This window comes from Taudactylus pleione, unplaced genomic scaffold, assembly GCF_031769625.1.
Source record: "Taudactylus pleione unplaced genomic scaffold, aTauple2 ptg000351l, whole genome shotgun sequence".
Lineage (NCBI taxonomy): Eukaryota > Metazoa > Chordata > Amphibia > Anura > Myobatrachidae > Taudactylus > Taudactylus pleione.
The window spans coordinates 680183-691737 of NW_028284752.1; the positions used below are offsets into that span (position 1 = coordinate 680183).

An 11555-nucleotide genomic window follows, 5' to 3' on the forward strand; every position below is an offset into this window, starting at 1 on the left:
CAACCACAGGACATGTCAAGATACAAGGCAGCTGCAGGAGTTATTTAAGCTTAGCTACTTTTACTTTAGGATCACCATACTAACATTTACACATAAAGCAATATTGCTCACTTACGGTTTGTTCTGGCAATGAGAAGTTTGAGTTTAATGAAAGCCAATGCCAAGAGCAGAATACTGGGAATCTGAGAAGCAACACTTCCTTGTTAATGTATTACATTAAATCACTGAGTCAGACATGTTGAGTTAGATGATCTTTATTGAAGGCCATGCATTGCCTCCATTACAGTACTTCAAATCACTGTACATTAACTGTGAAAACACTGGCTGCATTTTCTAGTACAAAAAAGGAACTAAAATTTCTTCAGGAATGTAGAGAAACAGTCAACTTAAATAGTGAAAAAGTGCACTACAGTCACTGCTGCGCAGTAGACCTTTCTGCACATCCTGTAGAGACTTCTCTTAAATAACTAGCCTGTTCTGAAAAACACAATATAAAGAGCAAGGATGGGAAACAAAATAAACAAAAACGAAGACACTGACTGTGCGTCTTTACTGCTGGGGGTACGTTGTAGGCATTGTGTAACCTATCATGGGGTTTGCTGCAGCAACTGCTGCTGCTGGGTATGTGTACGCTTGTGTGTTCATTCCATTCTGCATGGGTGCGGTATACTGTTGACTGGCATCAAAGCTGTTCTGATAGGTACCATTCTGTGCTCCACCCCGAAAGCCTCCTTGGACTGTGGGTGCACTGTAGCCATTGTTGAAGTTGTTACCATTGCTATATGACTGTGCCCCAAAGCCATTCATGGACTTGTTCCCGAAGTCTCTCTTGGCACCAAACCCTCTGTTGTAGTTTTCCCTGTCCCACCCACCCCGCTTGCCTGAAGAGAAGCGGTCACGACGATCACTCATTCCTCCTCGGCCTCTGAAGCGCCCTGTATGCAAGTTAACAGAAAATAGGTTACATTTCAGACAGGTGACCGTTTAAGCAGCCAGTTCATTATTCTGATATCACATGAAAGATTCAGACTAGATTCCAAATTTTAGGAACAATTCATTAAACACTGCAGAGAGGCAGTGCCAATTTACTATGCAACTCACTGCAAGTAGCAACAGTGGATACCAACACATTGACATAATTCAATATGTTCATCCAAAAAACTCCTCCCTGCAATCCCCATCATAACATACTGCGCAGTGAACATAAGCAATTCTGACTTGGTTTTTCCCATACACGCTAACACAACAGGCTGCAGAGAGCAAAATGGTTCCTGCTTTACAAACTGGGACTTCTTCCCGTAGGAAGCAGCATGGCTCCAAGAACAGATGCCATCTTGTTGTGATCAAATTCAGAAAATTATGTCTTACTAATTAGGAGACCTCTTCCGAATTCTTGTTTGGTCACTAATCTGCTTCAGGGATGAATGATAAAGACTGAAATCTTATGCATTACCCATTTAATAAAATGGGCCAGCAGAGTTATATATGTGTATAAAGGTTATAATCATGGCAGAGCCCTAGTCTTTAATATAGGTTTATTGCAAGTCACAAAAGCAATGTCCAAATATGTTCCAAGTAGGGTAATGGACATTCAAACCAGCAGTCTTTATAAAGGTGCAGTAACTAGAATATATACAAAGGAAATGCAGGTTTCACAATAGTGGAGTGTAGCACTAGTGGGACATTAGCACAATCCAACACTTTCAAGGACTTAAGTGGAGAGAGCCCCATGACAATGTTTCCAAGTTGTACCATGATGTCAGACAGCTTGTAGAGCATTTCAGTATAATGGCAGGTAAACAAAGCTCAGCACTACATCAATTGAATATTCTATCCAGTCCATTTGGTATACAAATGTTAAAGTTTCCTAGGTTAAATAAATGGGTACAACCTCTCCAGTAATCCACTAGTACAAGGTCTCTTTTTAAAAAAGTGGCTACTGCAATGCAAGCAAAGAGTAAAGCAGTATGCTTTGAATGGGTGGGTGGGTGGATGGATTTATGAAGGCCCATGCCATGTTTACAGTAAATGCTATGCCCAAATACCTAGTTATGTATAACTGAACATTAAACAGATACCTGAACATTGGCGCAGGAGCACATATGCATATATAGTAGGACCGCGTCAGAGCATTTAACAGTCCTATTAGGCATAAGGTTAAGCATCACAGCTTTGGAGTAATACACTATGAAGGAATGCAATTCAGCATATGAGGAGACCCCACTATATGTTCGTCATACACAAGAGGCCATAGTCTTAACTGCTTTAAAACAGGTAAATAAAATGCTGATCTGTGCAAGTAGTGACTACTCTGCAGAGGATCAAGAAGCAGCCATCTGTTGCCTGGACCAATATTAAAAGTCAACCAATGGCATTTTGTTGCCTTCACAACACAGACTGCCTGCCCATAATATATAGCAGCTTTAAGTTGAGATTAGCAGTCATGCCACACTTACCTCTGTCATCTACCAATTGGAGTAGTTTTGGGTTGATTGTCTGGTTAGCTTCACGGAGTACAGCGATCAAGTCATGGACCTGCTTTGCATTATTGGGGGTAAAGAATGTGTAGGCTGTGCCAGTTTTGCTACTGCGGGCTGTTCTCCCAATGCGATGGATATAGTCCTCAGAGGAGTTAGGATAGTCATAATTGATGACAAATTTCACATCTTCCACATCTGTAAAGTGTTGCAGTGTGGCAAACAGGACAGCAAATAGAGTTTTGCACACCACAACAGCCAGACCGAAAAGACAAGTTAGATAAGTGAACATTTCAATGAGGAATCAGGGCTGAAAAGAAGAAGTGTTAAGATAGAGTGGAGAGGAAAAAATAAAAAAACCACACAAACAAACCTAGTCTGCTCCCACCAAACACACACCTTACCAGGAGTATGCAATGCCCACTCAGTCTCCCTATCAATTTCAAGTGACATCTGTTAGCTTCTCCGCAGTATGGCCATTAAAGCTGGCAGCAGCCTCCTCAAGGGTTCGATTCAAGGACCTTCGAGAGAACTGCACCTGGTCCCCTCACATTCATTAGAAGCTCAATACTAGAGCCACTCACTGCATTGTCTTGCCAAGACCTTATAACCATGTCTCCCCAACTCTATATGGGGGAACACCGATACCAGCAGGTTATTTGGTACACCTGTTGTCTAGGCAAGAGCTTCCAAGAAGCATGGTTCACTTGAGAATTTGTCCCCTCAGGCAGGTCTCGACATGACGACTACGGTACAGGTGAGGGAGGATCGTGAAACTTTGCAGAGGCGAGGAGTGCTGCTCCACCTGCCCATTCTATACACTCATTCATGTGCCAGTACTCACCAATTTGTCTACAAAAGGCTTAGAACCAGAGAACAAACAAGACAACCTGCTCTCCCAGGCAAGGTACCATATATTGGCCGGATCCTCACTGAAACTCGCCTTATCGCAAAGCGTGTGTGTTACGAGTAACAGTGCTGCATTATGACAAGCATGCAAAGCATGGGACCAGAGTAGGGGAGGATGCAAAGGTCATGGGAATTGCAGTTTTTGTGGGGTTAAATAAAGTCTCTGCCTTTTGAAGATACTGGCACACGATGCTCAGCTTTCCACCTCTCTACTCGACTGGGAGCAGCCAGCCGATTTCCACTAGTCCTCCGTCCCCCTCGAGTCCTCCGAATGTCATGCCTAGGCCATGCCACAAAGACCGCACCTTTGTGAAAAACAAAACTCAAAGAGAATTGCAGAGGTTAAAGAAAGCAGTCAACTTTCTTTAAAAAAAAATTCGAATACTGTGAAGTACTCATTGTAAATGTTTAGTACTGACCTAGGCCTCGTGAAGCAACATCTGTGGCGATGAGGATTGGTGATTTGCCATGTTTGAATTCTACGAAACAAACAAAAGTAAATTAACAAAAAGACACTCCATAAATTGGGTTAAGTCACTAGATGCAATACATACCATTTAAAACCCAGTCACGTTCTTGTTGACTTTTGTCACCATGAATACCCATTGCTGGCCACCTGCAACAGGACATGCAAGTTAATAGGACAGTAACGATTACATGCATTAAACAGGGCTACTTGAACTAGTAAAAATTTAAGTCCTGTATTAATGAGCAACAGTTTAAGGAAGTTTATGCTACTAAAACTGGAAAGTCTGCCAACTCAGGGTATTAGGACATTTAAGACTTGTTGGTATTTTGCATTCAAGTGCACTTTCCAAAGTAGAGTGCTGCATATATTTCTTACCAACATTCCATGTTAGAGCACAAGTTCACATGCAATGGCTGCAAACCAATTGCATTTCTCAGGTGCATGGAACGCATTATGTACCTCAATTAGTGCCAATACTACATCTGCTTCAAGTTACGTTACTGGATGCAGCCTCAATCAATTCTGCACCAAGCCAGACCATTGTGTATCCACTCACCCGTCTCGTCTGAGCTTGCGAGTGAGGTCATCACAGCGCCTTTTTGTCTCTACAAATACTATAGTCTTATTTTCCTTCTCACTCATGATTTCTTCCATCAGACGGACAAGTCTAAAGTCAAAGATAGGATGTCAAGTTAGACTTACTAGTAACCTCAAATAATGAGCACAGGGGACAATGTTATTGTCTTAACAAAAACACACAAGAGTATAAAGGAGAAAAGCAAGGTTTTAAATTCTTATGAGGAATTAGAGATCTAGATAAGTTCAAAAGCTGCATTTGAAATGGTCACTTTATGACAACTTTTCAGTTATACATAGTAATGCCATTTCATGACCATATTACTGTTGGCATACTTGACAGTTAACTGCAGAGGCTAAGGCATTACAATATTATTTGTAGTATACATACTTGTCATCTTTTTCCCCATCATTACAGACATCAACAATCTGAAGGATGTTGTGATTAGCACTTAGTTCCAGTGCACCAATGTTAATGTGAATGTAATCTTTTAAAAAGTCTTCTGCGAGCTGTCGTACTTCTTTGGGCCAGGTTGCACTCCACATCAGGGTCTGTCTGTCAGGCTGGAGATAGAACAATACGTTAGGTCTGCAGATCATCAGCTGAACAGACTGCAAGATAATGTTATCAGATACTCACTCTAATCTGGTCCACAATCTTCCTGATCTGAGGCTCAAAACCCATGTCAAGCATTCTATCAGCTTCGTCAAGTACCAAGTATGTACATCTGTTGAGATTGGTTTTTCCGGCTTCCAAGAAGTCTATTAACCGGCCAGGTGTTGCAATGCAGATTTCAACACCTAATGAAAGACATTTATATTTTGATTAACCTTGATATGCTGAAAATAGGAGTGCGTGCTCAAACTAAAGGGGCTCATACATCTGCAGCGCAAAAAAAAAAATTCTCCCTTCTCCCAATTTAAAGATTCTCCCATCTGCACCCATACATTAGTGATTTGCAGATCAGTTTCAGGAAAGATCTGCCAGTCTGGAAAGGCTCATTATTTTACTAGTAATGGCCTGCAAATCAGCTGATTGCTAATGTATAGCAGCAATCTACAGTCCAGTTTAGTCTGAAATACAACTTTGACAACCTGATTCACCAATTCCAATTACTTTTTGGGCAGAATCTGATCTGTAAACCCTATAGAGTGTGTAAAATAAGTTTAAAAATACCTGCAATCTACAAAATGTATTATTGCCCCAATTGATAGATCAGCTCACCTCTTTCTAGATCACGAATCTGGGGCCCTTTGGGGGCCCCCCCATATATGCAGGTGGACTTCAAGCGGCAAGCTCTGCCATACTCAGCTGCCACTTGTTGTACTTGCTGAGCCAGTTCTCGGGTAGGTGCCAGCACAAGGAGCTGAGGGAAAAAAAATATATAAAAAGTTATCTGTAGTATTTAAAAATAAGTGCCTCTAACTTAGGGCCCTACTCAATGTTCTCTTATTTTTCTAGTGAGCAGGCTCCTCGTCCCTACTGTCTGACTTCTCTAGATCTTCAATGACAGCCTTCACCCTCTCAGCTGTATGGTGTATGGAGAATTTTAGTGCCAATTGTTACTTGTGTCCCACTTAGGTTACTGTATTGGTGTAACCTGTACAGTCCTATATATGTATGTACAGTGCTGTGGACTAGCATTCCTGCTAGAGAGTTTTAGCAGGGCGCTGCGAAGGGTGTCCTGCCTTCAGCCTGTGGATGCAGTCTTCACCCCCGGGTTGCAGCTTCCAGTCACCGCCAGTGAATAGATGCTGGGCACATGCACCCTGCATCTATTCTCCCTGTCAGCAGTGCTTGGGGGCTGCCCGGTATTTGAGTAAGTGATGGGCACGCCTGGAGCTAGCGTGAACACTAGTGGACCACTTGTAGCATAATGCAAAACAGGGCACAGACTAGGTAGTTACAAACTGGTCCTGTTCATATGCTAAGCCAGGGAACAGGTTCTCTTAACCCTGTGACAGGCACAGCTGGCCTGACAGGCACCACAAAGCTGTTCTTGCTCACCTCTCCGCAGCAAGGGGCACAGGGGCCTGCCCTCCTAGTACCTTCCTATCTCTAGGTGCTGTTTGAAACCCCGCCTAGTCAGTTTTCCCACTGCCTGCATGGAGTGCAGTAGTGACCATCCTGGTCTCAGGCTCATTGCGCCCGAACTAGTCCAGCTTTTGAAGGAAAGTTTTTATTTTCTCAATTTTGTGTATTTTGCTTGTTTTATGAATGAAAATTACAAAGGTTATGGGTATTTTGCAGAAATATGTAGGTTTGTCCAGGGTGGCCTCCTAGGCAACTGCCTATTAAAATTAAGTCGTTTTTGTTTTACTTGCGTTAAGGTTAATAATTGTGGTTTTGTGAATCAGATTTCCATATATTCTTTGTACATCCTAATGAAGGTCACTGATCACTTTAAGAGTCATAAAATAGTCATTAGCACCTAATTAACTCAATTCTAAGAGGCACACTGCGCCCGAGCCTGGGAGTCCCAGAGGTGCACCTGACGCAGATTGTGCAAACACTCAAAATAGACATCTCAGAAAAGAAACTTACAATTGGCCCATCTCCCCTCTGTAGGAATGGTTGGTGGTTGATGTGGACGATACCTGGGAGAAGGTACTGTGGAAATAAAGCATTTTCATTATTGTGCCATTTAAAAAAAAAAAATTAAGATTGATCCAAATGTTACAAATACTTACAGAAAGTGTCTTTCCAGATCCAGTCATTGCAACACCAACCATATCCAGCCCACTAAGTGCTACCGGCCAGCCCTGGCTTTGGATAGGAGTTGGATCAGTGAAGTTCTGTCGTTTCAGCACCTCCATTATGTTAGCTATTAAAGGACATATTTGTCAACACAATTCACTAAAGAACCACCATTAAACATACTTAAAACAAGCAACTGTGGTCACCTGGGAAGTTTGCATCATGGAATTGTAGAATAGGTTTGGGGCAGTTATGACCACGAACTGTGATCTCCTTACTTCTCCTGTACTGGTCACATTCTTGCTGCACAAAAAAAAAAAAAAAAAAAACAGATTCAATCAGCACTTGGGGTGGACAATCTTTAGGAAAAAAAAAAAATTCTTGAGATGGGAATTTTATACCCAAGAGTACCATACTAATGCTCTGCAACTATATTATTCAACATGTATAGAGAATCAAAGAATATTAATTTACCAGTGCAAGTCTTGCCACATCAGGGCTTTCCTGATAGAAGTTCTTCTCAAATTTTGGCAGTGTGTCCAGGTTCCATTTCTTCTTTATCAGTCTCTCTCCGGGGTTCCCAAACTTCCCACCTGGACCACCTCTGTTTCCCCCAAAACGTGGAGCACCACCATATCTGTAACAAAATTAAACTAGTTATGCAATCACATGGCCCCTAACTAATACAATATTTATCATCAAAGCCTACAATAGGGAATGCCTTTCATTAACTTATCCAAATACACCGCTGTCTGGTATCAGAAACAGCCTGAGCACAGCCAGCAATGCAAGACAGGATGTTAAAATAGATGATGCAATGTGCAATGACGCAGAAGGAAGAAGTGAGAAATCAGATACCGGCAACTTGCATCTAGCTACGCCTTTCCCAGAAACAATTACAAGTCACAGTACAGTAAGTGCTCATATAAAGGACACTGTACACCTGGCATATCAATGCTTCATCCAAAGTAATGAAACAGCAGATGTGGTAACATCAGATGTTACAGTGAAGCTAAACATAGACACCCTTCACTACTAATTGTATAACTATAAAGTCAGTCATTTGGAGGAGTGTTCACTAATAAAATAGAGTACACGCTCAGATAACTGGAGAGAGGCCAACATAGGAATGACACTTTGCTGGGAAATGACAGGCCTTCAGTCATCGCTTCTCTGACTAATACTGAGTCACACTGGCAGACGAAAGGAAAAAGTGAGGGACAAAGAATATATATCTATATCTCTATCTCCTAATGTGTACGTGTGTAGATGTGGTAGGGAACAGACTAAGCTCCATTGGGGCAGGGCCAGATGTGAATGGCCAGATATTCACTGTAAAGTGCTGCGGATTATGTGTGCGCTACATAACTAGTAAAAATAAAAAAAGATAAAAAATATATATAGGGGGGCGGGGGGGATTCAGGGAATAACCTACCGCCCTTCAATAAAACATAAGTCACCGGTATCGGGGTATACGAGGAGTTACACCCTGCGGCTAGCACAGGAGTGAATGGGATACTCAATAGTACGCCACAGGTCCTACGGTGCCTGCACTGCAGACAGTGACCTGAGGGGGATCCGGTCCCCAATGCCGGCATCACACCGCCAGCACATAGCCCCCCGGGTGATAGCTAGCCCCTCCGCCAGAACATAGCCCCGGGTGATAGCTAGCCCCTCCGCCAGCATCAGCTACCGGCACACAGGAGGAAACAGCAGCAATTAATGATGCAGCAGCGCCCGGGCATACACAGCACATCTCCCCTTATGAAAGACATCCACAGCACACGGATCCAGGGAGGAGGCACAAACAATAGTCGGCATATACAGTTATACTAAGCAGCCTGACCCAAGAGCTAGCACTCTAAGCTAGAGACAAGATGCCGGCAGCATCACATCCCCCTCCCCCACCGCTCCGCCATTTTGAGAGAAGACAAAGAGCCGGCATTTTGTTCAATCGCCGCATGGTGGAACCTCCATTTTACACAGACAGCCATCATCGCGGGGCACATTCACCCACCAACAGGTCCGATCACCCCCGAAAGACACCGCAGACATCACCACCTCCCCCTCCAAAAAAAAAATAATATATATATATATATATATTTTAAAAAAATTAGACATATAATACACCGTCCAGCAGCAAATACCATCCGGCGCCCCCACCATACCCCGTTAGTATCACTACAGAAGCAAGACAAGGAGCCACACACCGCCAGCATCAGCACGGGCACAGCCGTTACAATGACTAACAGAAGCGAGAAACTCACCCTCTATCGCGGCCACGGTCTCTATCGTTGTATCCAGGCATGATGTGTTGGGTTACGGAGAAATCCAGGAGCACAGCTGGGTAAGTTTCGGGGGGAAGTTGCTGAGGATGAGAGGGGAGATGTATGCAGCTCGGCTGCCGGTTAAATAGAGAGACAGATGCCGGCAAAACGTCCGCAGATGAGGGCGTTGCACTCTGACGTCACATGGATCACTCCGCCAGCTCGGGGCGGTGCTCTATAGAGACCAGCGCCATCTTCCGTAAGGGCAGGGCGCGCCTATTGATCTCACAAGCCAATATCTACGCTGGGCCTAGTTTATTAAACCCTGGAATATGTCAGTGGTACTTTTTGCAGATATATGAGGCTGTGCAAGAGATTCTAGTCTGGTTAAAACAATAAAACTGACCGTGGTCAATGTGGGCGTGGCGGAACAGTGCCCGGAAAAAAAATGGCGGGCGGAGCTGGAGCCGCAGTCACGTGGGCGGTACAATGGCAGCCCAGCAGTATATGAGAGGGAGGCTCTGCAGGATGCGATTGAGAGACGCAGTGAGTGAGTGGTAGAGTTTAGGCTCTGTGCGTGTGGTGTGGTAGTGTATATATATTTTTTATTTTTACATTTATTATTTTTTAGTTGTTTGTATGCAGCTGCTCTCTTCAATTACACATTGATCTTATTTGATCTCCTCGTGTGTCGATGCCTGCACCGGGGCTGATATGATAGTACCTCTCGGGCTATGCTCCTCTCGGGGGCTGTGTGCCCAGATTCTGGCTTTACAGGCTGTTTCTCTGGAAGTGATGAGTTGATCAGATATACTAAACTGGTTTACCGGTTTATGAGTATAGAGGCGATTCTGATCCAAGAGCAGCAGCCACTGGACTATGGCTATGATATAAGGGGTTCGTTTAACGACCGGTTATATTATTTTGGTTTTGCACGACATAATAACTTTTCAACGTATGATCTGCTACTAGTGTGTTTCATCAGCAGCATCCCGGCTTTTTTTTTTTATTTGTATTTTTGAAGAGGCAAAAGTGCAGGAAACAAAATCACTTGTGTGGCTGGGCCCTGGTATCACTTCTACTACAATAAGCTAGTGTAGTATAGATTGTAAGCTCAGTACCCAGGCGCCCTCTGCCCTAAATAAATTTACTGTCACACTCAATGGATTGCTACATTGGCACCATACAAATAAATGACAATAAATGAAGCAATTTGTGTGCGAGTGAATGTTTATTATTTTTCTTTCTTAAATTATTGAAGTTGAACTAAAGGTTTAGAAGTCTTTTTGCTGGCCACAATGCTGTGTACTGTATTTATATGTAGGGAATAGGTGCCTGCATCTTACAAGATCATCTGCAAACCAAGATGTATGCTTTGAGTCAGTTATACTTGTTACTGATACTCTTGAACAAGAAGTTATAAGAGGAATATAATAGGGTACAAGTTTGTAAAAGTAACTAATTTCTTACAAGATTTGAAGCTGTGAAAATGCAAAAGTCATCTGGTTCAACTATTAAAAACAGCACCACTTTACATCCAGCAGAAAAACATCACACCTATAGAAAATTATATGCCTGATTCTGAGTTGGGACTAAAGCAAGTAACTGTACCTGGAAAAACCATGCAGCAATGCAACGGGTGCAAATACATATATTTATTTGCATGCATTATAAATATTGGCTGCTGTTGCATGTAGCAAACAAATACTGGGGACAGCTTTCTTGTTACACTGCAATTTAGATTTTTGTTAGGACATGCCCCTCCTAAATCAAAATCTGTCTGCACATTGTATACAGGGCCGTTTCTAGGGGCAGGCGACCCGTGCAATCGCACGGGGCGCGCCGCCCAGCAGAAACAGCCTGTTAACTGCCGGGCGCCCGCTGAGATTCAGTTACAAGCGGGCGCCCGGCAGAGCAGCCGGAGAGACGGAGCCTCCGGCTCCCCCAGTGTGCACTATGGGAGGACGTCATGACGTCTTTCCCATAGTGCAAAGGAGCAGCCGAGCGGACGCTGGAGCGGGGCTGAAGGTTTTTTTTTTATGTGCAGGCAGCCTGGACAATACTCTGGGGGCACTTCTGCTGGGGGAGACACCACTACTGGGGGCACCAGGGCACTACTACTGGGGACATTACTCGGGGGGCACTTCTACTGGGGGCAT

At 43.5% G+C, this 11555-nt stretch overlaps 1 protein-coding gene and 1 non-coding gene across 2 annotated transcripts; one reads left to right on the forward strand and one right to left on the reverse strand.

The window, feature by feature from the left end:
* Positions 1 to 238: 238 nt before the first annotated feature.
* Positions 239 to 9558, reverse strand: DDX5 (DEAD-box helicase 5). Its single transcript, XM_088444193.1, has 13 exons — positions 9397 to 9558; positions 7604 to 7766; positions 7336 to 7432; positions 7123 to 7256; positions 6977 to 7042; positions 5657 to 5798; positions 5072 to 5232; positions 4823 to 4995; positions 4412 to 4522; positions 3941 to 4002; positions 3806 to 3865; positions 2457 to 2675; positions 239 to 935 (listed from the first exon to the last, which is right to left on the reverse strand). Exons 1-13 carry the CDS (start codon positions 9435 to 9437, stop codon positions 550 to 552), a joined length of 1815 nt encoding a protein of 604 aa, XP_088300319.1. The 5' UTR covers positions 9438 to 9558; the 3' UTR covers positions 239 to 549.
* A 376-nt stretch (positions 9559 to 9934) lies between these two features.
* On the forward strand, positions 9935 to 10256 carry LOC148508696 (small Cajal body-specific RNA 2). The gene has a single exon (XR_015869554.1).
* Positions 10257 to 11555: the final 1299 nt, after the last annotated feature.

Coding starts and splice junctions, on each gene's coding strand:
- DDX5 (XM_088444193.1), bottom strand. CDS start 9,437: ATGCCTGGATACAACGATAGAGACCGTGGCCGCGATAGAGG. Junction 4,003..4,411: donor CGCAAGCTCAGACGAGACGG/GTGAGTGGATAC, acceptor GTCCTGTTGCAG/GTGGCCAGCAATGGGTATTC. Junction 2,676..3,805: donor TGTTGCTTCACGAGGCCTAG/GTCAGTACTAAA, acceptor AACACTTTACAG/ATGTGGAAGATGTGAAATTT.